Source organism: Saimiri boliviensis, chromosome 11 (genome assembly GCF_048565385.1).
Source record: "Saimiri boliviensis isolate mSaiBol1 chromosome 11, mSaiBol1.pri, whole genome shotgun sequence".
Lineage (NCBI taxonomy): Eukaryota > Metazoa > Chordata > Mammalia > Primates > Cebidae > Saimiri > Saimiri boliviensis.
This window is the reverse complement of record NC_133459.1, coordinates 3,561,842-3,589,437: the sequence shown is the minus strand read 5'-3', so window position 1 is coordinate 3,589,437 and position 27,596 is coordinate 3,561,842. Positions and strand designations below refer to the sequence as shown.

The window sequence follows — 27,596 nt, the reverse complement described above, 5'->3', positions numbered from 1 at the left end:
GGTGGTGTATGTGTGTGTGCAAGTGTATCTGTGCATCCCTGTGAGTGTGCAAGTGTGTGTCTGTGTGAGTATCTGTGTATTTATGGGTATTGGGGTGTGTGTGTACTACTGTATCTGCGTGTCCCTGTGTGAGTGTGCGAGTGTGTCTGAGTGTCCACATGGGAGGCTCTATGTGTGAGTGTGTCTGCGTGGGAGAGTGCAGCTGTAGCTGTGTTTGAATGTCCCGTGGGCACACCCTCCATTCAGTACTGAAACTCTTGTGCCCAGGGCTGACTCTCCCTGATATCCTGGGAACAGATGGCCCCCTGGTCATCAGGATGGTGAGAGAGAAACTCCTGCTACTGAGTGCTAATTACCAAAAAGGACTAATCCCCAAACAGTAAGCCTTCAGGTTTTTTTTTTTTTTTTCTTTTTGTTTGGCTTTTTTTGTTGTTGTTCAGTTTTTTACTGAGAATGGCGGTACTTTGCTGCAGACACAGGGAGCTCCTCCTCGTGCAGTTTCTCTGCACTATCAGCCAGTTTGGGGCAGGGACCAAGGCCGCCACCACCACACGGAAGGATTTGGGACAGGCTTAAATTCCCCCATATGCACCCTAAGGTAACTCCTCTGTGGCTACAGGTGACCCAGTGAGGATGGGAGCTGTTTTAGAATCTCTAGTTCTCCCATGACCTGCATAGCTGAGTGTGAGTCTAGCCCCCAGAAGATGAGACACTGCTCTGAGCGGGTGCAAAGGCCTCACCAGGCCCCACCAAGCCTCACCAGGCCTCGCCAGACTCCACCATGGTCCACCAGACCTCACCAGGGCTCACTAGACCCCACCAGGCCCGACCACACTGCGCCAAGCTCCACCGAGGCCCCAGCAGTGCCCCCCATCCCGGCAGGCTGAGAACCTGCCTGCCATCAGTACTTAGAGAAACATTGCCCCAGGAAGTTAAACCCATAGCACCCAAGCCTGTGCCTGCCTCCCTGGCATAACTTCACACACAGGATATTTCTGTAATTTTTCACCAATCATGGCTGTAATTGGTTACCATAGAAACCCCCTCGGCTTCCAGCCACCCAGCTGTTACGCAGAAAAACCAACCAATTGAATGGTGGCTGCGAGAGGTCGATTGTTTTTCCTCTTCAAGTCCGGTTTCTTCCTTTTTAAGTGATTGATTTGTTCAGAGAGGAAAAAAAAAGAAGTAAGGTGGACAACCAGGAGAGAGGCCCTAGCCCACCCCCAGCAGCCAAGAAATGTGGGGGGCAGGGGGAGCCTCTCCCACAGGGAGATCTGTAGGGGCCTCCGCTTGTCTCTGTGCAAGGCCAAGGGTGCCCCAGGCTCCACGTTGCCACCGCCCGGCCGAGCTCCATGTGCTGCCTGGTCCTGGTCCTGGGACTGTCGCAGACGCCTCGGTGAGAGGCCGCAGCCGGAGGAGGACCTGGCTCCATCTGCAGGGACCAGGGAGCAGCACAAACAATCTCTGTCCTCACCCCTCGGGCGGCTCTGAGACGAGGCACAGCCCGGACCACTCTTCTCTCTGATCCTTCTCAGCCTGGGGCTGGGCTCTGAGCAGCTCTCATTCTGTGATGAACAGGTTCTGGGAGGGCCTCCCCCCAGGAAGGCGTCAGATGTTCACTAAGATGGCAGGCACCCCCACACCTCGTCGGGAGGGAGTCCCTGCAGCACAGTACACCACACCGCCAACCATCAGGAGGTCAGGCTGCAGGGTGGGCAGAAGTGGCACCGGGTCCCCCAAACTCAAGCATCCATAGGCCGCTTAAGAACACACCGCCCACGTCACACCCAGAGAGACAGCTATGAGCAGAAAGACAGACAACACGAAGTGTTGGTGAAGACAAAGGAGACAGGAGACCTAGCACCCTGTTGGTGGGAATGAAACCCACAATGCCCCTGGGCAAAACAGTTTGGCAATTCCTTAGAACCCTAAAGATGGAGTTACAGTGACTCAGCTGCCCCCTCTTAGGCATGGGCATCTGTCCATATGAAAACCCGCACGTGGAGGCAAGGGCCACACTCCTCCCAACAGCCAAAGCTCACATAGCACACGTGTCCATCAGCTGAGGAATGGATACAGGGAATCTGGCCTAATGATACAATGGAGTGTTGCTCAGCCTTTCAAACCATGGAAGGACTACTTGATCTTATGCTTCGATGTGGCTGTGCCTCCAAAACTCTGAGAAGCGAAGGAAGCCAGACACTCAAGGCTATGAGAAGCGCAGTTCCATTTACAGGAAATGCAGAGTGGGCAGATCCATAGAGACAGAAAGATGAGCAGTTGCCCCAGGCTTGGGAGAAGGGTTCTGGGGTAGGGGGTTTCCTTTTGGGGTGACGAAATGTCCTGGAATTGGGTGTGAGGTTACTGAACAACTCTATGCATATATGAAACCCACTAAACTGTACGCTTGTAGTGGGTGAGTTTTTTGCAATGTAAATTATATCGCAACACCAATCAAAAGGAATCTGTGCCAGGGTTGGGGAACCATGTGTGGTGCATGGCATGGCACCCCAATCCTGGCCCTGGAGGATGGGTGGAAGGCAGGGCAGCCCCGGAGCTGCAGGCACATGGGCAGGAGGAAGCCATGGAGACTTTGGCTTCATCCACCCCGTCCTCGCTGGGACACCCTGAACGTGAGACAGGGCCCTGCCCGAGCACCTGAGAACGACATCCACACCCTTCAGGAAGGGGTGAGGGCAGCTCCCTCTCAACGGCTTCCAGCTCGTGATTTTCAGACAGAGAACAACACTCCGTGGCCGGCCGCCACCCAGCTGCTTCCAGACGGGGAGCGACGGCTCCACCTCACTTTATTTTCTAGTTTGTGGCTTTCTTGCTTCTCTTCCTTTTACATTTTTATTGAAATCTTTTTTCCCCAAGAACAGTTTAATAAGGTTTGCTGAATTGAGATTCAATTCACTACCTTCTGTATATTTTCTTCACAGAAGAAAATCACTGTCAATTAAGGGGACAAAGACATCTCTCCCACTTAGAGCCGCACCTTCCCTTGAGCCCCGCGCCTGCGGCGTCAGCCTCCTGGGAGCAGCTGGTGTCTGCCTGGCGGGAGTGTCGGCGCAGCGAGACGCCACAGGCCCTGGAATTGTTCCACGGGGAACAGCCCAGAACCTTCAGGACCGGTGCCCGTGGCCAGCCCACCCCAGGCCTTCCACGAAGACACCCACTTCCCGTGACTCCTCCAGGCCCTGTGGTTCTCTGGCTGTGGGGCCTGGGGGAAGGATGTGTGTTTCATGAAGTTAGCCGGGCCTGGGCTTGTGGCTTCCCGCTCTGCAATCCCCAGTTTTTCTGTCATTCTCACCAATGAGTTGGGGCAGGTGGGGGCTCTGAGGCCTCCCCCTCCCCGGTGAAGAAGACTCACGCTTCCGTGATCAATATAATTCACAGGGCACCGCTACAAACGATCCCCGGAAAGCAGAAAGAATCGACACAGACATATTTGTTCTACGACACAGCAGTGCCGTTGGCTTTTTGTGAGTCCATGCTCTTCTGTGGAAGGCCCTATCCCGGAGGTGGACCTCCCTTCCCCGGGGGCCCAGGGTCTACCCCTCGGTCCCCAGCGACCCGTGTCCAGAGGCTTCCTGACTCCCACTCTATCTCTATTGGTTTGCTTCGAAAAAGCTTTTCATTTTAGAATCGTTGAAGATCTTCCCAAAAACTCCCAAAGGGCCCAGAGAGTTGCCGGCAACCCGTCTCCAGTTTCCCCTCAAGAGACACACCTTAGGCCACCACGGCACAGTGGCATACTACATGACCACGAATGACACACGTGGCTTGAACTTCCCTAGATTTCACTCAGCGTCCTTTTCAGTGCCGGGAACCCATCCGGAATCCATGTGGCAGCAAGTCGTCGCGTCTCGTGGGCTCCTCTGGGCTGTGATGGTTTCTCAGGCTTTCTCTGCGGCTGATGATCTTGACAGTTCCACGGAGGACTGGCCAGGGACTGCACAGAAAGCTCCTCTTCATTGACCAATTGGTCTGAAGTGTGTCCCGCGATGTGACCAGCCTTCTGTGTTCCGGGGGGAAGCCCGCAGGGGAAGCGTCCTCCCCTTACAGGACGCCCAGGGCACCTGCTCTCAACAGGATCCCTCCCTGCTGAAGCTGACCTTGAATAGTGTTTGCCAGGGACGTTTGCCAGGTGCTGTCACTGGGAAGGCAGTCCTGCCCCTTTCCAGAATCTTCGGAAGCAGGTCACCAAGCACAGTGAGAACTCTTGGAGGGGGAGGGGTACTCACCTAAAAAAAAAAAAAAAAAAAAAAAAAAAAAAACTCTCCCAAACTTCCCTGTCCAGCAGCTGCAGCAGGCAGGCGGGAACAGGGCTGCCTAGCATAAAGGGAATTATCCCGCACACAGTGAAGAGGGAACAGGGAACTGTTTCCTTTCCTTAACACCTACCTTCAATGTTCCAGATGTTCCTGGACTTTGGAAACATCCAGGGCATTGTGGGGAGAAGCAGGGTGGAGGCCCCTAGGCTGCCTGGGCTCCTTCTGGAGGGCGGAGAGTCTGAGCTGCCAGGGATTCCTAGCCCAGGGAGCTTGGGAGGCAGGAGGGAGCCTTCTTGGAGATTGGTTCTCAGAGACGTTCACAGGCATCTTCCCCTGGAATATGGCAGTGTACTCTGCTCTTTGCAAGGACAAGACATCCAGGGGCGCAGGTTTGGGGTCCCACAGAGCTGGTGGCAAGCCTTCTGTGACTGGGGGGGCCATGTTGGCCATACCCAAGGGCATCTTCCACACCATCCTAACCTCCCTTGCGCTAATAAGATGTGAGTCCACCAGGAAGAAAGATTTGATGTTAGATGGGATGCAAGATTTCAGCTCAGATGTGAAAACGGCCTCATCCTCCCTCAATTCTCCTCTGATTCCAAGTTCCCTGGTGGTTCTGCCCTTGAGAGAAAGGGAAAGTATCTCCCAAAGCAGAGTGACTTCCATCCCCTCCCCCTTCATACAAGAACCTCTGACTCCCCACTCAGGAGCAGGCTTGCCTCTTGTCGCCCAAATCACCACCCGGTTGGTGCAGATGGTTTCCCACTGAATTTCAGAGCAGAGACCAACCCCCTCCCCTCAGGAGACACGGCTGTCCCCCCGTCTCAGTCCCCAGGCCTGGCGCAGGAAGGGAACACCCTTTCATCTGCAGTCGCTTCTTCAATTTCCCTAATGAAAACACATTAAGCCGTGATTCACCTTCGCGGCGTTCCCAGCCTGATGTCATTGTAATGTCCCATCAGAGCCGCTCCAAGCTCTACCTCTTGGTTTAATATGATTAAAAACATCCCTCCCTTTTGGAAGGAAGCTCCAGGTTGCCTAGAAGGCTTTCATCATCAGAGGCCCACACACGTCCAGCACGCGTGCGATACTTGACTCACGGAGAAGCCGCAGCGTAGGGATAACTCATTCGGATTGGACAGAAACCTCCAGAATGACAAAAGGCCTTTCTGAATCCCGTCATGGAGTCTCTGGCTACTCTCCTTTTCCAGAGCTTGGAAATCAGCCGTGGGGGTCTGAAGTCCTCCCAATGCCCCACCCCCAGGACAGCAGGTCTAACTCCCGCTCTGAGGTCAAGGCCCAGGGAGCTTCCCCAGGTGGCTCTGGGAGGCGGCCCAGAGCTTGGGGTGGTCCCGGGACAGCGTAGGGGACAGCACCCAGCAGAGGTTCCTACCATGAGCCCAATCACCTCCTCCCGGCCCCAGCACAGCCAAGCGCCACACTCACAGGGAGGGGCACACCCTGGAACTTACTGGCTGGTCTCACCAGGAGCCCCAGGATGCCCTGGATGGGACGGACCATGACAGTGGCCTGGTCCAGCCCACTCCAAGGCATTTTCCTTAGGCTGACCATGCCTAGGACTCCAGGAGGGTTGTGAACCTTCATGGAGGGTTCCATGGTCCCGCCCCTGGGAAAAGCAGTGAGCTAAGCGAAGCCAAACTCTTCAACTGACCTCTTTTCCACAGAACCTCCTGGAACTGGCGGATGGTACTGTGCAGGCCACACATCACAAAGCGCTCATCTTACTCCAAACCTGGAAATGCCGCTGTCAGACCCAAAAATGGAGTGGCCTGACTCAGGTCACAGTGAGCTGGCCTCAGATCTGGGCCCAGAGTCTAGGCCTCAGGGAGCCTGAGATCTCTGCTCAGGAATGAGGGCCCACAACCCTGCATCCGTAGGAGCAGGGACATGTTAGGACTCTGGGGACATGTTAGGACTCTGGGGACACGTTAGAACCCTAACTCTGGGGATATTTTAGAACACTGGGGACACACTGGAACTCTGGGGACATGTCAGAATGCTGGGGACACGTTAGAACTCTGGGGACATGTTAGAACTCTAGGGACAAGTTGGAATGCTGGGGACATTTTAGACCTCTGGGGACATGTTGGAATGCTGGGGACATGTTAGAACTCTGGGACATAACTAGAAAACTAGGGAAACACTGGTGACATACTAGAAAACTAGAGAAAAATCAATAACTCCTGTGACCCTTAACTTCAGGGACTACTTCCCGGGCAATCTGTGAATGGCTGCGCCCCGTGTGGAGCGACCTGGGGCCAGTCCTGCTCCTGGCAGGTGCCACCGGCATCCATGCAGCATCACAGCCCAGCAGCACGGCGGCCTCAGTGAGCCACTTGGCCCGTTCCTGCAGGAGATCAGACCAACGGCACCCTGTGGCACTGTGGACAGCTTAGACACGTCACCTGTTCTCATCTAAGGGTGATTTTGCCCCTTGGGGCATTTGGCAATGTCTGGAGACATATTTGGTTGTCACTATTCAGGTTTGCTACCGGCACTGAGTGACAGAAGCCAAGGACGCTTCCACACATCCTGCAGTGTAGACACCCCATCACAAAGACCACAGGGCTGAGGCAGGGAAGCCCGGTGGCAGGGGCGTCGCCTGCTCCTCTCAGGCCCAGGAAGGGAGGAACGATGAGAGGCTTGCACCACGCAGCTCTCCGTGACTGACCCATACCTGTTCCCAAAACAGCATGGCGCGAGGGTGGCACGAGACGGCTTTGACTCTTGGCACCGCAACCTGCCAGCTGCATCAGCGTGACTAACCCGTGTAACTACCCTGTGCTTCGGTTTTCCCACCTGTATGCCTGGGCAAACAGGCGCCCCGAGCAGCAGGGGTGTGCGGGAGACGAGACGGCGCATGTCTGAAGCCGGGCTCTCTGTGAGTGCTCACGGGAGCACCCCGCCCTCCTCCACTCCGGTCCCCTTTCCCCAGGAGCTCTGGAGCGCCGAGTCTGCAGCGACTTTGGGGCACGGGGGATGCTGCTCGACAGGCTTCGCGGGTGCTGGAGGAGACCGAAGGATAGCAACGGCGCTGGCGTTCGGTTGCCTGGGCAACGTGCCCACGAGCATTCCGGAGGAGTGAAGTGGTGACAAGCAGTGGGTGCGCAGGACGGTGGGTGGCAGCGTTCTCAGTCCCTGGGAGGGGAAACCTGGCTCCGTGTCTTAGCTGAGCCCCTGCTGCTGAGCCTAGCTCCCCTGTCCCCCCGCAGGACAATTTCACAAGAGGGCAGACGGGTGGTCATTCCAGACCAGCTGCCCCACCAAGGGCCCCACAGGTCCCCTGGGTTCAGCCTGCTCCTCCCTCACCCCACCTCACGTCTGTGCTCTCTGAGCAGCGCTTAGTATGTGAGCAGCCGCAGCCTCAGCTGCTGGGCAGCCTGGCCAGGTACCCCAGGCCTCCCCCTGTGCTTCCCCTGCCTGCCAGGACGAAGTTCCCGGACTGGGCCCTCAGCATGAGATATCCCAGCCCAGCATCAAGCCCTATCTCTCCTCCATCTCCCAGTGAGCAAAGGGACGGAATCCCAAAGACGTGAATGGGGCAGGAACGGACCTCACTGTCTGGGAACCTCATCCCCGGGGTGTTGGCTCAAAGCGAGGAGGCTCAGAAGAGCTCTGGGAAGGCGAGGTCTGTTGTGCAAAGCCCAAAGAGAGGTTCTCAGCTTGGGCTCCACAGGGCATCCTCCGGGGTGGGGGAGGAGGGAGTTAGCAAAAGGCTGAGAACCAAGCCTCAGGCAGATCCACTCGTGGGCGCCTGTGGGGCGAGGTCCAGCATCAGGGTGCATTGTGTTAACCCCTGGGGTACATCCCGGGGTGAGAGCTGAGGAGTGCCCCCGGGGCCTCCCTCAAACCTGGTTCAATCCTACCTTATGTCTATTTCAACAGGAGATACAGGATGTGAGCGGTGGGCAAGAAGAGAGCCACAGGCCGGCCGGTGATGAGGGCCCTTCAACAGCGACGGAGCTGGAACAGGAGCACACAGCTGTCCCCGCACCACGTGACACGGCCCCTTCCGGAGCTCGGGGCCCCTCAACCCGAGCTGCCAGGCCAGGAAGACGCTCGGGGGAGAGCTCTGTGCAATTGCGCAAAGACACAAGCGCCATCGCACAGAGGCATCTTTAACCAGAGAAAACCAAAGTGAAGACGACGGCGCGCAGAGAGAAAAGACAGCGTAGGATGCTAAAATAATACCCCACATGGATTCGGCACCAGCTACACGCCAGGCACTGAGCTAAGCATCTTACAGGAATTGTCTCATGCCGTTCTCACAGTAACCCTAGGGGAAGAGCTGGCATTGACGCTTCACTTGCAGAAGAAGGAAAAACACAGAAATAGTAGCTGTGTCTTTCTCTGGAATGAAGTCTCTTAAAAATACAACTGAAAGAAGGTGGGGCTTGGGAGGGAGACATTCAGCTGCAGGGAGACGCTGGTCTAGGAAGGGTGCATCCCTCCAAGGTTTCTGATTTTGAAGGCTGCTCCATAGCCTCCCTACACTGGGAAAACGCATTCAACACAGACAGCATTCTGCAGGTCACCGACACTGCTTCCCGGTGACAGCGCTATAGCTCATTCTTGACGGTCTTGTCCCTGAAAAGGGAGCTGAGAGGGATAAATGTCAGGTTATCGCCAGCTTCCAAAACACTCACTGCAGCCCCTCTGTCTTCATAGGAAATGTCTATTTTGGTTTTGTTGCAATTGTTATGTTGGTATTTACGAAACTCGGTATGCATGCCAGGCGCATTTTAAGCCAACCAGGAAGGATGGGAGGGGGACAGCAAAGGCTCTGCCTCTGGAAACAAGCACGTGGCTGTTCTGTGGGTTTCTAGAACTTGAAGACAGGAAAGGAATGGCATTGGTGGAGGTGGGCAGGGCGCAGCGTGGGGCCAGGAGAGCAAGATGGTCAAGAAGAAGCTTGGGGTTGGGGGGGTTGGGCAGAGTATCGGTTTCTCAGTGAACCCACTCACTGTGCACCCTGGGGCGAGCCCCTTCACCTCAGGGTGGGTGTGACAATGACCAGATGCTACCTTTGTGAGGAGCGAGAAGGAGGTTCTGGACACTGGCCATAGGAGGCCACACCCCAGGGCAGCTGTGTGCCCTGTGATGGAGGGGCACATAGCCGCAGGTGCACTGGGGAGCCAGGAGCACAGAGGAGGCTAGGGCTTGCGACCCCTTTGATGTCCGCCACCCGACCCAAGCCACTCCGACCCACAGAAACACCCCGGACCATCCTTAGTACAAGCTGGAGCCAAGGGCTTCCGTGCCAGGGCACCACTGAGAGGGGCATAGTGTGGCTAAGGCACCTGGGGTTCTGGCACATCGGAGGGCACACAGTGAGGACGGAATCAGGAGTTTCGGAACTCAGAGCCATGGCCGGGGTGGGCCTTGTAAAAGAGCTGAAATCACAGAAGAAGCTGGAGCGGCTCAGTTAACCTGGGAGGCACCCACGTGCGTGGCCATCACGCAGAGGAAGGATGACTGCTCATGGGGCTGCCAGGGGAGGAGGCCCCTCGGTTGACTGAGCGTGGGAGAGGGCCAACGACCTGGAAGGTTCTTCTGAGTCTGTGATCACTGGATTTCAGCGGGGAGGGAAGGCAGGCCTGGCCTCACACAGCTGAATGGAGGAGCAACAGCCCACCAACGTGATTTGGAGACCTCAGAAGTTCTCAAACAGCGTCTCTCTACCCTGCCGTGAGCATCACCATCCCCAGTCCTTCACACCTGAGTGTTTGGTGGCCTCCATGGAGCATGTGGCTCCTAAGAATCAGCCCAGCCCAGAGGCTCTCAGGGGGCAGGGGCATGGGGGCCTCCAGCCTCAGGCCCCTTAGCGGCCCATCTAGTATCCTACAGCCATGCTGATGAACAAGGAAAACAGTGATGGGCAAACGCCCCCGGACGGCCAGAGAGAGATCATCCATGCAGATCGCTCAGTGGAGGCCACGGTTCTGCCTCATCTTCAGCAACAGAAAGTTCCCATTTTCTCGAGGAAGAAATGAAAAGAAGCGAGGCTCTGCCGCCTCCCAGGAGACGCCGCGGTGACTGAAGAGCGGACCTTCTGCCCGGCCACCCGCCACGGCCCCTCGCTAGAGCAGAGTGAAGCCGGCTGGTGGGAAGGAGCACAGAAAGCTCTTTTCCAGGGCAGGAAAAGCGGTCCCCTTGGCTCTTGCTTCTCCTCCGGACACTGGAACGCTGCCCTGAGGACAGGCTCAGGACAAGGCAGGTTCAGACCCAGCCCATGATCGGCCACCGCGACTCGTGCCACTGAGTCGGACGCACGCCACGGCTCGGCTCCTGTCCGAGTGCTCCTGGGACCATCCTGTTAGATGTGTGCACATCAGAGACAGAGGCAATTTAGAGACGGTGGCACACCTGCTCAAGGTCACCAGCTACTAGGTGCCATCACATGGGGACCTGGCACCAGCCTGTGGGACTCAGGTGCCCACCTTGAAGCCACACAGAGGAAGGGGAGCAAGTCCAGCCATGGTCACCCGGGAGTGGAAGAGGCCTGGGAAATTGTCCTGAGGTGACAGCATGATACTAGCAGCCACCAGCAGCATTTTCCCAGCCTCTGCTTGAACACAAACCGTGACAGGGAACTCATTACCCACAGAGACCACTGAATGAATGCTGGACAGGGCCTCTGCTGGGGAAGCCTTCCTTGTGTGAAGCCGATGGCTTCCTTTGATTTCTCTCATTCCCATTGCTAGCTCTGTGCCATGGACACACAGGACTCATTTCCTCCCGTGCTGCAAGCCCACACACAGACACACATACACAAACACAGGCATACACAGACACAGGTGTACACATTCAGCCACATACAAACTAATGCACAGTCAGCCATGCACACACAGAATACTGGCACACTTGTGTACATGCAACCTGAGTGCTACATGCATACACAGAAAACAGAGGCGCACAGACACACATGCACAAACTAACACACACATCCACAACACAGGCGCACACACAAACACCATGTGCGCACACAGAGACACACATGCACACAGAACATGCACGCGTGCACAGTCAGATGCACATGTGGAGCACAGGTGCACATACACAAACACACAGACACACCATGCGTGCACAGCCAGTAGGCAGATGCACCTGCACACACACCAGTCACTAGCTGCACCTTTCCAGGTCCTTGCAAGGTCCCCCTCTGCAGCCCAGCTCTGAAATCCCGCCACCCTGGCCACCACCCGCCCCCGGGTTCCAGCAGATGCAGCCTGGCATAAAGCTGCCCTGGCGGCTGCCTGTCAGCACAGGAACAAAGCGCTCTGGGTTGGGTAATTCCCTCCCAAGGGGACACAGCAGAGAGAGCCAGGCCAGCCAGGCAGCCCAGGGACAGGGCTCCCCTGGGGCTAGAACTTCAAACTCCCCCTAATGAGATGACACCGTCTTAGGAACAGCTTCCGGAAGCTGCTCCTGTTCCTGAGACAGTGTCAGGAGGACTCTTGCTGAAATGCCTGGGGTGCATGGCAGCCTTTCCAGTAAGCCCTGGCGCTTCTGGGCAGTAGCTTGAAGTGGGAAGAGACGGTTTCCTGGGAAAGCCTACGTTTCTGAATGACCAGGACCCAGCACTGTCTGGGCCAGGGAGCCTCACTGGCCCCACCCTCACCCCAAAACCCTTGTGTCTCAAGTTCTGGTTGGCTTTTCATAGGAGCCACTCCCTGACCACCTGCTTGCTGGCTGCTTCCAAGGTGAGACAGGTTCCAGACACACAAAATTCTCCACTCAGGATAGGGCTTACTGTGATCTTCTAGAAAGTTCTCCCCCCCAGGCACAAAAGGCCGTGGAGTTATGGATGAATGCCCCAGAAGGAGAGAACTGAGCCTAGGCTCAGCAATGTCACCCTGCAGGGTCGCCCTCCTGTCTCCCTGTGGCTCTGCTGGGGCCCAGCTTGTCTCTCCTCAGGTTCGTATGTGGGAGCGTTAAACCTTGAGGTGACTGCATTTGGGGACAGGGCCTTACTAAGTGAACATGAGGGTATTAGGGTGGGCCCTAATCCAATAGGGTCTTAAAAGAAATGAGAACAGACACACAGAGCTAAGACCACGTGAAGACACGGGGAACAGCAGCGTCTACTCGCCCAGGAGAGGCCGCAGCAGGAGTCGGCCTTTCCAAACGACGAGGAAACACAGTTTTCTTTAAACCACCCAGTCTGCGGCCCCTGCTCACAGCAGCCAGGCCGGATGGAACCGGGCTCCCTCCTCCTCCTCCTCGCCTCCCGCCTGGGGGACTTCTGGGCGCGCTCTCCGTCTCCACCCTCCGTGGGGCCCCGTGGCTCTGGGCACTGTGTGGGCAGGGGACACTCACAAGCACAAGCCCCCTCGTCTCACCTCGCCCGGCCAGCCACGGCCTGCTGACCCTCACGGCCAGCTCACAGTGGAAACGGCATGGGCCCCGCAAAACCCTTGACTGCTGCTACACGGGGTGCCCACCACGGTCCCCAAATGCCACCACCGCTCACCACCGAACGCAGCAGGAAACCCACAGCCTCCTGGTCCCCAAAATGCTTGCTCACAGGCCCTGCCCATCCTCCTTCCTGCAGGGGTCCAGGCTCCGCACGGCCTCTCCCTGGAGGGAAGGTAGCATCCCTGCCTCCACCCCCAGCACCCTCCCCCATTCTGTGACAACCGAAAATGTTCCTGACATGGCCAAAGGTCCCCTGGGCGCCAAAGTACCCCCTGTGTAGAAGCCTGGGTCCATCCACTCCTCTTCACCACCTTCTGCAAGCCACGGGCCCACGTGGCTCCTGGCCACTCCAGCCCTCCTCCAGCTTCCATCCTGGGTCCCCGCAATCCCTCGTCCACTCGGCTGCCAGAGCCACGCGGAGGTCAGCTCAACCCTGGCCTTCCTTCCTGCTCAGCCTCCTCTGTCTGCTCCCACCGTGCTCATAACCTGAAGCTCCCAGGGCAGCCCCTCGCCGTGCTCAGCTCCCACGAACCTCCCCACTGCACACCTGCTCCGGGGGCGCACGGGGCACCGGCACCCTCACCCTTCACCCCAGCTGAGTGTCCTCTCCCCAACTCGGGGAGGCCCCTCTCCCTCTCGGTCTGGTCATTTCGTTTCTGCCTTTTACCGTTCGTAACCTTCCATCTGCTGTGGGCCTGGACCCCTCCAGGAGAACAAGGATGGTGCCTGTCCCCCTGAGCAGGGTGTCCCAAGGAGCAGAACAGTCCCAGGGAGGAGGAGGCTCCCAAACATGTTTGTTGAGAGACTGAATGAATGAATGGGGAGGTGACGTGGCCAGGCCGAGCCTCACTTTCCTTCATGTGTCAGACAGAAAATCATACTCGCTGTGCAGGCTCGGTAGCTGAGAGCCTGGACTCGGAATGATCACAAGCACCCACTCTGCTCAGTTACCAGCCCACCACCATGTTTGGGGGCTGTGATCATGATGGCATCTGATTGTTTAGGGACCATCCCCACCCTGGCAGAGGAGCTGAGGTCATGAAGCAGGTGCAGGCTGGCTGTGCCCCTGAGCTGGGCTGGTCCTAATGGGCAATGGGAGGGTCACCACACCCCTCCCACTCTACAGGGCCCGGTGGCCACAAGAAGCATCCCTGGGGGAGCGCTGGGCAGGTGGAGGGGCGGCCCCAATGTGGGTCTACCCTCCTTCATCCACCCCACCCCGCCTGCCTTGTGAACAAGGCTCTGCTTTGCCCGGCACTGCTGCAGGCTGGCATGTCCCTGGAAGCTTCTGCATTGGAAACGGATTCCCCATGCCACAGCACCCAGGTGGGGCAGGAAGAGGTGATGGGGTCCTGAAGGTGCTGCCCCCTTGAATGGGTGAATGCCATTATCTCCCCCGAGGGGGTTCCTGATGAACGGACGCGTCTGGCCCCTTCCTGCCCTCCGTGTGCTCTCTTGCCCTCCGCCTTCCACTGCCGGATCACACAGCAAGAAGGCCCGGCGAGGGACGGACCCCTTGACCTTGGACGCCCCAGCCTCCAGAACTGTGAGAAATACATCTCTGCTTTTTATAAAATACCCAGTCTCACGTATACTGTTAGAGTCGCACAAAACAGGCTAAGACAGGTACCAGTCATGTCTGACACCAGCTGGCAACTCTTCCTCCCCTCCCACTCCCAGTCCCTGATGGCCAGCGCACAGGCTGTCAGCCCCAGGTGGCGAGGAAGAGCCATTCTGCAGCCAGCTGGGTTGGGGCTCTGGTGCCTCCAAAGAAGGCTTGGATGCTGTCGTAGCCTAGAAGCCCTCCCTGCTCCCCCTTGGGCCTCATCTAATCCCTCCCCTGCCCCCCACCTCTAGGAAGCCCTCCATGACTCCCAGTGCCCCATGGGGTTTTTCTCTCCAAAACGCAGGGCCCTGCTCCTTCAGCACCTGCCCCTGATGCCCCCTGACATCCCTGAGCACCTGCCCCTGAAACCCCTGGGCACGGGCGCCCTCTCACCTCAGTTGAGTGGACTGTTCTCTAACGTTCTCATGGGCACTTCCCCACTGGGGTTGGCCTTTGAATCCTGGACAGCATGGGGCTTTCATGGGGGGGGGGATTCTCCAAAGTTTCTTCAGTTTCTCCCCAAAAACTGGGAGAAAACCCGGCCCTGTCAACCTCCCTGGGCCATGGTGAGGGAAGGGCGGCTTCCAGGAAACTGTGAGGCGCAGCCAGGTGGGCATTTAAGAAGCTCAATTCTTAGTGCTAATTACACTGTAACAGAAATATTAACTTGGCTGCCTTTTATTTTTACGCAGTTATTGGAGAGCCACCTAAGGAAGCACCGCAGCGCTGAGCGCCGGGCTCTGGAACAGCCACACCTCATCCCTTCCCTCTCCACTCGCAGCACAGCACAGGGCTGGGTTTGGAAGCCCGTCTGTGGGCGGGGAGTTCACAGCCCACCGAGGGAACAGGCATTTCATCTTACAGGACCTGGAGGGCGGGCAGCAGCATGCCAGGGTGGCTTCACCTCTGCTTGGCCAAGCTTGGAGGGCTGCTTGGAGGAAGTGATGGGTCTCCAATGCCAAGTAGGAGTTGAGCCACGAGAGGAGGCAGAAAGAGACGGGATGAGGAAGCTTGATTTGTGCGCCCACTAGGGAAGGCCCCGCAATGGTCAGGAGGGCTGCTGAGCACGGCGGGTGGATGCTGGGGTAGAAGGGGCCACCTGGGGCAGGTCCCAGCGCCCACTCCCCACCTCCGCTCAGGGTGTTAGGAAGCCCATGCCCAAGCTCAAGCTTCCCTGAGGTAGGAACAGGGTTGGGTTCTCACGTTCATTAGGTCAGTCGGTCCGCATGGCAAGCCAAGGCTGAAAAGACACCTCATCTTGTGCCTCAGTCTCCCCATCTGTGAAATGGGGAGAGGCTCCCTTCTGAGCTCATGCAGAAAGTAGGGAGTGGGGAAGAGCCCCCCGATTTTGCCTGATATAGGGTGAAGAGATCCACTTGGCAAAACGATTCCTGGAGGAAGCTTCCGGGGTAGCAATGCTGAAGGCCCCTGTGGCTCTGAGCCCTGGGACTCCAGTGGTCACACACAGGGGTGTCTCTGGGGTCCCGGAGCCTTTCAGGAGCCACCGGGCACCAGGAGCAGGAAGCAAGGCAAAGCCTGACTCACACTTACCCCCCGGATCCTGCACAAGGATGTGATAGGTCTCCTGTGCCAAGTAGAGTCAACCCGGGAGAGGAGGCAGGGGGAGAGGGAATGAGGAGGCTGGACTTGTGGGGTCTGCTAGGGAAGGCCCGGTGTGCTCAGGAGGCCTGTGGAGGCCAGGCTGGGGCTGAGCTGTTTTTCTCCTTTTCCAGGAAGCTCCTCCCGGCTGCCTGGGGTGGGGGATTTGGGGGCAGGTGTTTCCCTGGGACCCGGCCAGCAAAGCAATTACAAATCCTCCCGATGATGACTCCCAAGGAGGCTGTGTCCCTCTGTTGACCCTCAGACCCACCTCCAGCCTCTGCTGCAGGCTGAGAGGCCAGAAGTGAAAGGGCTGCATGAGGGGCCCAGAGACGGAGAGAGGAGAGCAGCCCCCGGCATGGGGAAGGGAGCCTGGGAACCCCGACAGCCCTGTCCTGTTCCGGGCGGCAGCACCGGGAGTCTTCCTGGCGCAGCGAGTGTCTCTCTGTGCCTAAGTGTTCTCACCTATAAAGCATGGCAGACCCCTAACCCTTGAGAAGGCGGCTGTGACGCAGACATAACACATCACGCAGGGCGGGCGCCACGCCGCCTACCATTCCCGGGAGGAGCACAGTGCTGAGTGGCAGAGAAGCCCCAGGGCCCGGACAGCCTCAGGGACACCCGGCCCGGGGCGAAGGCTGTTCCTGGCTCTCTCCAACCCCACCCCACCCCCCATCCCATGCACACCCTCCTCTGAGCCCCAGAGCCCCTTGCCCCTCCGCGGGTCCCCGACACTCTGGAGTCAGGAATAGGAAGGAACGGGCTTTCCCGCAGGCTCAGGAGGGAGGGGCAGGGCTCCTTGCTGGGTGGTCCTGGGTCTGCACGTCATAGGCCCCTGTGAGCACGTGCCCCCCCCCAAACTTGTTTTCACCACCGTTCTCATGGCACTTGGCCACACCCTTCGCTGCTGCTTGCGCCTGCCCGTCTCCTCCCTTCGGTCCTGTCCCCCCTTCCCTAGTCCCCCTGACTCCTGGAAGCAGCTGGTGGGTCACTTTTGCCATCCTACAGCAAGTGCTGGTGTCTGCCTGGGTGTCCCCTGAGTCGGGAGTTCGCTCCGACTGTCCTCCAGCACCAGGGCTTTTGATCAAGAGCACATAGGACCTGGCACCCCAAGCCCCTCTCTGGAGCCGCTCCCAGGCACAGCACAATTCCCGGGCCCCACCGTGCGCCCAGCCCAGAGGGCCGGCGGGCGGCAGACACACCTGTCAGCTGCTGACCACAGAAGCACAGGGCACCTTGTCCACAGCCTCCAAGACTCTGTGGCCTGGAGAGGACAAAGCGGGCAGTCAGTGTGCCCCCCTGACCCTGGCTGCCCAGCTCCAGCCAGCCTGGGAGAAGCCGGCCTGGTCCCACGAAGCCAGAAGGGAGGGAGGAGCATCTGAGGGTGGCTAGACAGTCTGTCCTGGGAGCCTGATGGGGACTCAAGGCTCCTGGCTTCTGGTCCCAGCTTAGTCACGACCGTAAACACAGTGCGCTGACGGCTGTGAGTCACCCACAGCGCATCCGCCTGCGTTTCTGACCCTGGGGTTGGAATCTCGCCCACTGGCCCCCCTCACCCCAGGCCTCAGCCTTGCTCCCCTGGCTTCAGGCTCATCCGGTCCGCACACTGACCAGGCAGACAAGGCCCACCCTTCTGCGAGGCAGAGTCCGACACGGGATGGGCATCAGGCCCAGGCCAGTGACCCAGCACACACCTGACCCCTAAGGTCCCTGCTCCCTGGGTAAGAAGTCAGCAGACTCAGGGAAAGACGCCCCTTGTTCAGGCATCAGCGGCTGAGTGGAGGCTTCCCTCCTGCCAGAAAGGGTCCCAGGACCTGAGTGTGGGGAGTTCTCTCTCTCTCTGTGGACCACGTGCCCTGGGGGCAACTGTTTAAGCTCTGGATCCCCATCTGTAAAATGGGCACTAAGACGCCTGTCTCCGGGATCTGTGGAGAGGGTCAGATGAAATTGTATCTGTCTGATGCGGGACACAGGCACATTGAATGCGAGTGAGGGATGCTGTGTTTCTCCCGGATAGAGGCAGTGCTCTGCACCAGCCAGCCAAGAGGCGCAGAAAGCAGCTGCCATGTCCCCCTCTCCCATGCTGCAGCCACCTCCACATGCCCCTGGTGACAGCTCTGTGACGAAGAGAGGGCGTCGCTGTGGGGGCTGCCAGCGGCCACTCCATGCGCTCCCATCCCTGATATAAGAAGTCACAGAAGTAGCTGAAGGTGGGGAAGGGCTGGACGTGCAGACACAGCTCAGCATCTGGACCTCTCAGTGGCGGGAGGGCGGGCAGCAGCCCTGCCTCGGAAACAGGCCGTGGTGACAGCCAGAGGTGCTGACTAAGCGCTCACAAACCCCCTGCAGGGTCTGGATGGTTGCAGCCCCTCCTCGGGCCTCATGGGGAGTAAGGGGCATTTCCTTGCCCTGGACAGTGGTGTTGCCCACGCTAAACGCAGCTCCTCCAGGGCAGGCACTGAGTCTTTGTCAGAGAGTGGGCCATGTAACCATCCTTGGCCAGGTGTACACCAGGTTCCTACAGAGCCAGGAGGTAGGGGGTTGGGGATCACAGCTGGGCACAGTGGTGAAATCTGGATGCTGCCCCAGGCCAGGCAGCCTGACTGAGGGACAGTCACCCCCTTACCCGTTGGAAGGAACGCAAGAGAACCAAGCTGTCCCCTGACCTGTCTGCTCCAGGCTCTCGCACCTGGAGCAGACAGGTCAGGGGACAGCTTGGTTCTCTTGCTGTACACCCGCGAGAGGGGGCGGCCATGGTGGGGCTGTTCCCAGCAGCCAGGATTTCTCTGCCTCTCCGGAATGTTTTCCCAGGTTCAGCTGTGCCTGGAGCTCTACTGCTTGAAAGCAGGTTCACGCTCATGCTCATGACTCCTGGGGAGCAACAGTCAACCCCAAAAGCTGTTTCAGGGCGGAGGAAATGGACAGTCCATGCCCAGTGTCCTGTCCTGAGGCTTCTCACCAGAGGAGCTGAAACCAAGCCCAGGGCTTCCAGGCACCCCCGGCCTGCACCTGCCACCAGTTCCAGCCAGGGAACCGGGACCACTGCCTCCGAGGCTCTGGGTCCCTCCACTGCAGGCATGACCCTGCCAGGAACGCCTCTCGCCCCCGCCTTCCTGGGCCTCGCGTTCCTGCTCTCCGCCTGCTCCTGGGCGGGCTGTGTGAGGCTCCACTCTCCTTGCCAATAAATCAGAAAATAGGTATTTTAGGTGCAACGAATTGCTTGTTCAGTTGTTAATCGGGCAACCCTTTGGCAAGGGAAAAACAATTTAACCGCCTTAATCAGCTGAATTCATACCAGGCGCGTCTTTCTGATTTATCGGTAATTGTCTCTGAAGACTCTTTTAGGGCGAGGATGTCGGCATCTCTCTCTCTCTCTCCCTACACTCTGTCAGGGGCTGTTCTGGACACCCATTCCCTCTACGTGACCTCTGGAACACTCAGTGGAAAGGGAAGACCAGAGCCACGAGTCATGGTCCGCTAGGACCCCTCACCCCCCCACAGGTGAGTGACGGGGGCAGATGGGAGTCTCAGACTCTTGGCTTGAGCACGTATGTGAGCGGCTTTCTTCCCACCAGCGGGTACTGGAGGGGCAATCGTTCTGAGTGAGCAGGGCTGGGTGGCTCACCAGATGCCTCCCTTCCTCAGTTTCCCCACCTGTAGAAGGGAGGCAGTGGGCTCAGGGTCCTCCTGTGAACTTCTCAAGCTGATACAACTCATCAACATAGCCAGGAAAACAAGAACGTCAGGATCCTTTTTTTTTTTTTTTTTTTTTTTTTGAGACAGAGTCCCACTCTCTCACCCAGGCTGGAGTGCAGGGGCACAATCTCGACTCACTGCAACCTCCGCCTCCGGGTTTCCAGCAATTCTCCTGTCTTAGCCTCTGAATAGCTGAGACTACAGCTGCATGCCACCATGCCCAGCGAATTTTCGTATTTTTAGCAGAGACAGGCTTTCACCATATTGATCAGTCTGGTCTCAAACTCCTGATCTGGTGATCTGCCTGCCTCGGCCTCCCAAAGTACTGGGATTACAGGTGTGAGCCACCGCACCCGGCCCCATCAGGATCCTTGCTTTTCCAGAAGTCTGTTTTCAGGTTAATCACTTGTTTGTTTTTAAGTGAGAAGCTACACCTTGAATGTTTTCACTACATAAGACCGTGTTTGACTGTCAACCAGAAGCATTACGTTTCTCACAGGCTGCATTTCACCTGAGGACTTCAGTCTCTCTCTCTTTCACTGTCTCTCTTGGGCAGCACTCAACCTGCGTGTGGTCATGGTGAGTACACCTCCCTGTTCCCCAAGCATGCCAATGCCCTGGGCCACCTGCCACCAACCTCCTAAGTGTCACTTCCCTCCCAAAACTACCGGGAGCTCCGAGGGACCCAGCCTCATGGGGGCCACCTCCCCATCCTCATCCAGCACAGCCCAGCCTCAGCTGCCTCCTTCCCCATCCCGGCTGCCTACTGCTGCATCCTCCCCTGAAGGCCCTCCAGCTCACCACAGGGAAAAGTTCTGTGGGCAATGCTCTTCACTGTGGCCACTGCTCTTCACTGTGGCCACTCCAAGCTGCAGCCCCTTCCTCAGCTGTGCAGGGTTTGCTCACCATGGCCTGGGGTCTCACTTCCCCTCCGTGTCCCCACCCCCACACAGAGGCCTGGTGGATGAAGGAGGCTGAATGAATGAATGAGTAAATGGATGGTTGGATAGATGATGGGTGGGTGGGTGAGTGGATGGATGGATGGATGGGTGGATGGATGAGTGGGTGGGTGCATGGATGGATGGATAGGTGGGTGGATGGATGGATGGATGGGTGGATGGATGGGTGAGTGGATGGATGGGTGGGTGGATAGATGGGTGGATGGATGGGTGGATGGATAGGTGGGTGGATGGATGGATGGATGGATGGATAGGTGGGTGCATGGATGGATGGATAGGTGGGTGGATGGATGGATGGATGGATGGATGGATGGATGGGTGGATGGATGGGTGGATGGGTGGATGGGTGGACTGATGGGTGGATGGATAGGTGGGTGGATGGATGGATGGATGGATGGATGGGTGGATGGATGGGTGGATGGGTGGATGGGTGGACTGATGGGTGGATGGATAGGTGGGTGGATGGATGGATGGATGGATGGGTGGATGGATGGATGGATGGATGTGTGGGTGGATGGATGGATGGATGGATGGATGGGTGGGTGGGTGGATGGGTGGATGGATGGGTGGATGAGTGGATGGATGGATGGGTGGGTGGATGGATGGATGGATGGATGGGTGGATGGGTGGGTGGATGGGTGGATGGATGGATAGGTGGGTGGATGAATGGATGGATAGGTGGGTGGATGGATGGATGGATGGATGGATGGGTGGGTGGATGGGTGGGTGGATGGATGGATGGATGGATGCGTGGGTGGATGGGTGGGTGGATGGGTGGATGGATAGGTGGGTGGATGGATGGGTGGGTGGATGGATGGATGGATGAATGGGTGGATGGACGGGTGGATGGATGGATAGGGGGGTGGGTGGATGGATGGATGGATGGATGGGTGGATGGGTGGGTGGATGGATGGGTGGGTGGATGGATGGGTGGATGGATAGGTGGGTGGATGGATGGATGGATGTGTGGGTGGATGGATGGATGGATGGGTGGGTGGATGGATGGATGAGTGGGTGGATGGATGGATGAATGGGTGGATGGATGAGTGGGTGGATGTGTGGGTAGGTGGATGGATAGATGGATGGATGGATGGGTGGGTGGGCGGATGGATGGATGGATGGATGGATGGATGGGTGGGTGGATGGGTGGATGGATGGATGGATGGATGGATAGGTGGGTGGATGGATGGATAGGTGGGTGGATGGATGGGTGGATGGATGGATGGATGGGTGGTGCTGGTGCCCCTGCCCTTCCTTGACACCTCCTGGGCTGGGCGTTCTGCTTGAGCTGACTCCCCTAGTACAGAACTCTCCTTCTTTTCAGAGTGACAGGGACATTGGTTCTGTGATTCCGTTGGGCACTGAAGGGCCGTGGCTTGGGTCCTCACCATCTAGGTGCCAATGTCCTATTTTCCTCAAGCAGCTGTAGCTACCAGCATGCAGAAGCTCCTGCTGTCCTCCCCTCAAACTCCTTGATCCTCTGCCTTTTCTGGTCATGTTTGACCTTTGCTCTCCCCATGGGACCCCATGGGTCTTGGTCCCAGCCCAGAGGCTGCCCGTAGGCTGCCCGGACCAAGGCTTGATTCACACTGGGCACAACCTGAATCAGTCTTTGAGGCTGATGGAGGGAGGGCGTGCAGCATTTACACACATTTTTACGCTTAAGGGAAGGTTATATCCAAATAGTTGAGGCACCAGTCATGGGAGATGCAGAAGCTACCCACGGCTTCCTGAATAAACTCTCCCAGGTTCCACCCCACGGTGAGTGCCCATGGTGGCTTGTGAGAGGCGTTTGAGTCCTCAAGCATGCGTTCTGACTGTGATCACCATTTCTAAAACTAAATCATTGTCCATGTCTATGGAATGGAGTCTGGAAAGAGGAGAGGAGAGGAAAACGCAAAACTTGATAGGGGAAAAGTCCTGCCCAGAGGCTGGACGGAGGGATGGGGCTCAGATTCCCATCCCCATCCCTGCTGCTGAGAGTGCGGCCTTGCAGGGGGTTGGCTGTGCTCTGCGGATGTCTGCGGATGACAGACGTGGCGCTGGTCAGCCTGGGCAGGAAGTGGGCAGCCCGACCCGCGGGGCGCTCCATCGGCTCTGACCCCTCTGCAGAAGCGGAGATTCCCTTCTCTTGGAGGCTGACATCCTAGAACTATGGCTACTAAAAGCCAGTGCATCAGAGAACGGAGGCCACACTGAGAGACTGGAGGCCATGCAGCTTTTGCAGGCTGAAGGGGACACAGGGGTGATGGGGCTCACCTTGCCCCAGAGCCAAAGACCAGGGCCACACTGGCCTCCTGACCTCAGCCGGGAAGAGCAAGTCTTTCTAGAAGGGCTCCATCTACAAGAGCATCTGAGTGACCCTTCCTTCTTATTTCAGGGCTTTGAGATCGGGACAGTAACAGTGAGAAATCAACACCCAATGACAGCCTCCTGTGACGCAGAGCCCTGCGAAGGAAGGCTAGCGTGGGCTCTGCACTCCCGCAGAACCGGGGTGCTGGCCACGAAGACTGCCTTTTATTTGTCGTTTTATTCACTTATTGAAGCCAAATAACTAGGCATGGGGTGCTCCTTTTGGAGACGGGTTTATTCTGGGAGCCCAAAGACATTAATGGACTCACCCACGCTCTCCGGGAAGAGAATTGCAACACAGCTGCAGTTAGGCAGAAGGAAGGCGGGAAAGCAAGGGTAGGGACTTGGATCTCGAACCCAGCTCATCCCACCTTGATCTTGGACTTCTGGCTGCCAGACTGTGAGACAATCAATGTCTGCTGTTCTAAGCCACCCAATTCGTGGTAACTTGTGATGACCGCACCAGGAATATAACACAGTTGTGGTCATTTGACAAGGAGTTTCTCAGTGGAGGAGGCAGTACTGGCTTCGAGGAAGGAGTGAGGATGCGGGCACACCATTTCATCAGCAACTACTGACCATCAGCTGCCTCGTGCCTGCCATGTGCCAGATGCCCAGGCAGAACCTCCCAGGAGGATTGGCAGCTCTGCCCTCAAGCCTGCAGTTTGGATGTTACTGCAGAAAACAGGAGGGATCCCTAAAGGAAGGAGTCCTTTCAAATTTGGGGTGCCTTTGATGGCCATCCAGGTCCCTCTGGCTTCTGACCCTGCCTGCCATCCCCGATCCTGACAAAGGGCTGCAGTGACCTTGCACAGAGCCCGGCCCTGCAGCCTCTGGATGGCCAGATGGCACCTGTCCCCATCAAGGAGGCAGAGGGGAGGCCCCCAAGGTGCGCCCTAACGTGGCACCAACAAGCGTTCTTAGCGGAGCTTGCCTCTCCTTTGCCTGGGGTGGGGTCTTGGTCTCGGGTCCCGGCAAAGAGCTCCTCCAGCAGCAGCTCGAAGACAAGACACGGCACTGGGTGCTCTGTCGACGCCATTGGAGAGGATGATGGCTGCCGGCAGGCTCCAATAAATTGTGAAATACAAATTGTTAGCAGCTTGCAGACCATTTGCAAATAAACCATCACACCGAGGCATTAAAAGACCCCCTAAATAAGCATCCTCGGGAAGGTAGTGACATGGGAGCTTGTTTATATCCTTTCTATTTGACACTTGTGCCATCAAAGGGAGGCTGTGCTCAGCGCCACGGAGAGGCTATGCAGGTGGCATTTCAAATGCAAAGATCCGCTGACTTTTCATAGGGAATTATACAAATGGAACCGCTCTTCCATTTTATGATTGAATTAGGTAATGCATTGATGGTGCAGAAAGAAACAAGGTTATGTCCTTGTTTTCCATGATTTATGGACTTGGAGCATTTCACAGCTCCTGGTTCTGGACACGGCCATGTGACATGACTGAGTTTCTGGTGCCGAGAAGGCTGGCTGTCACACGGATGCTGGACAGCGGACAGATCAGAGGGGGTTCGAGGTCAATACTGGATCCTCCAGAGAAGCGCTGCTGTGAGAGGAAACTCCAGCAGCAGGAGGGTGGCTTTGCTATTGCGTCTTTTTTCCCTCTGGCCACAATGACTCATGACAAAAGTCAGAAGACAATGGCTTGGGATCAGGTCTGACTACGTTCTCTGAGGCTGCCAGTGGGCCTGGCTTCCCAGGAAAAGAGATCTATTGGCTCCTTGAGGTCCCTTTAACAGCTCTGGCAGAGGAGGCTGGCACAGCCAAGGGGCTGGGGGAGGTGAGGCGAGTTGAATAGAGTCAATGGCAATCCCACTGCATGGAGAGGGGGCTTTACATCTGCTCTACATTTACCAGCAGCCCCTGGACAGTGATTCCTTTGCGCCTCAGGGTTCCCACCTGTGAAATGGGGAGATGTCTGTCTGTCTTGAATGATTAAGTTGTAGGTCTATTTGGAGGCACGTGAGAAGCTGGAAGTGCTTGCAAAATCCTCCTCCTCCCAGGATTCCACCCAGGAAAGGCCATGGCTTGAGAATTTCTAAGTGGTGAGAAAAAGGTCCTGAAAAGAAGGACCCCTGGGAATGTGCTCAAGGTACTCCCTTCCCCTCCCCCAGGTGGCCAGGTTGGCCAGGAGGCCGCCCTAGACCTGGCTCCCTGACCTCTCCTTCCTGCAGCCCATTACATGATGACTCAGAAAGCAGGTGCTCAGAACACTCATAAAGGCGGATGTGCAGCTCCCTGGACACAGGCGGGAGGGGAGCCTCATGGCCTCCTCCTCCTGCCAGCCCCATAAACTCTTAAACCTGGTGATTCGCTGAGCCAGGAGCGAATGGAATGAAAATGGTTTCCACCGAGGAAAATTATCAGCGTGTTAACAGCTGCCCCCCAAACAGCCAGGGATGCATTCCGCACATGCAGACAGCAGCAACATTTGCTCAGGCTGGAGGCTTCAGAGACAGGCATGAAACTCAATCTTCCCAACTCCATTGAGGTGAGCCCAGATGCACCAGCCTTGAGGATCCAAGGGCCTGGCCTTTTCCAGGCCATTCTGGGACCCTCCGCTCACCCGGCTCCTTCGTGCCTCTCATTCCTGCCCTTTCTCCCCATTCTTCACACCTCCTTCTCACCCTGCTCAGTCTGTCTCTGATGAAAGCTTACAGATTCGATACTCCCTGGGAAGCCGCTCACCACACACATTCCTCCTCAGTGCCCCTGCCCTGAGCATCAGGTTTTCTTGACCTTCTCACGCTGCACGTACCAGTCTTCCCTGGACTCGCTGGGGACAGGGGTGTTCTTTCCTTACCCCCTGAGCCCCGTCCCTCGAGAGCCGGCATGCAGGGAATGCCTGCAAATGGCCGTGGGACAGGTAACAGGAAATTGGTTCGATAGCTTGTTTACAGCCAGGTGAGTCCCATGGAGGTTTGAGTCAGGAATATTTGCAGGAGTCCCTGGGGGAAGGACCGTGGGTACCCGGTGCAGGACAAAACATTTTCCTAAAACCCACAGAAATGTCCTACCTACATTTCTTTGCTTTCCTGAATATCTTGAGTCACATTTGCCTTTTCCACATATCAATGTCCCAGTGGACTCACTGAAATGGATGGACAGGCTCCAGGGTCCTCAGACTTGGGTCCCCAGGCCTGTGGCACCAGCGTCACCTGGAACTAGTAAGAAATACTTAGGCTCAGACCACTGAATTGGAAACACTGAGGGTGGGCTGAGGAAGCTGTATCTTAACAAGGCTTCCAAGGATGCTGATTCTGAGCTCTGCGGGTCAAGTGAGACTATCAGCTGATCTTCCCTGGGCTCTATGGGCAGGCCTGGTGCCAGGCACACTGTGGCATGAATCCACTTAATCTTCCCATGCCCCTGAAGGACAGATGCTGCTATTAACCCCATTGTACAGATGAGAGAGTGAGGCACAGAGATGGGCAGTACTACAGCCAAGATTACACAGCAGGTCAGAGTCCAAATTTGAACCCCCACCATCTGACTCTTGCCATTATAAGTGCTGGATCTCTGGTGAGCAGGGCAATTGGAGCCTATACACGATGTGGCTGGACTCCAAGGGGCCAAGGATCCACCGGGGCCTGGACTGTCACAGCTGGAAAATGATGCAGCCTTACTCCTTTTGGAATAATCACAATCATCCTCATCACCATCACCATCATTATCATCACCACCACCATCATCATCACCACCATCATCACCACTATCATCATCATCATCACCACTATCCTCATCACCAACATCATCATCCCCATCACCACCATCATCATTACCACTATCCTCATCACCAACATCATCACCATCACCATCACCAGCATCATCATCAATCACCATCACCACTATCATCATCATCCTCACCACCAACATCATCATCATCATCACCATCATCACCATCATCATTACCACTATCCTCATCACCAACATCATCACCATCACCATCATCATCATCACATCACCATCATCACCATCACCAGCATCATCATCAATCAGCATCACCACTATCATCATCATCATCATTACCACTATCCTCACCGGCATCACCACTATCACCATCACCACCATCATCATTATCATCACCATCACCACCATCATCACCATCCCCACCATCATCATCACCATCACCATCATCACCATCATCATCATCATCATCACCATCATTATCACCATCACCATCATCACCACCATTATCACCACCATCATCACCACCATCATCACCACCATCACCATCACCACCATCATCACCATCATCACCAACACCATCATCACCATCACCACCACCATCATCACCAACACCACCATCATCACCATCATCACCATCACCATCACTACCATCACCACCATCATCATTACCACCATCATCACCATAATCATCACCACCATCATCACCATCACTACCATCCTCCTCACCACCATTATCACCACTATCCTCCTAATTAATATCATCATGACCACTATCAATTTATTATTACCACTATCCTCATAACCAACATCATCACCACCACCACCACCATCACCATCATCCCTGCCATTATCACCATCATCATCATCATCATCACCATCATTATCACCCCTATCAACATCATCATTACCACTATCCTCATCACCACCATCACCACCATCACCATCATTACCATTGTTATCAA

The 27,596-nt window shown here is 56.6% G+C and overlaps 1 protein-coding gene across 2 annotated transcripts in view; it reads right to left on the bottom strand.

The window, feature by feature from the left end:
* Positions 1–27,596, bottom strand: part of AJAP1 (adherens junctions associated protein 1) — a 145,868-nt gene that overhangs the window by 87,436 nt on the left and 30,836 nt on the right. Inside the window, exon 1 of one of the 2 annotated variants that reach the window (XM_074379966.1) lies at positions 8,165–9,341. The exons of the other annotated variant lie outside the window; for it this stretch is intronic. Coding sequence (XP_074236067.1) covers positions 8,165–8,496 — 332 coding nt within the window. The 5' untranslated portion in view covers positions 8,497–9,341. Of the gene's footprint in view, positions 1–8,164; positions 9,342–27,596 lie in introns of those variants that run through there. 2 annotated transcript variants of the gene reach the window in all.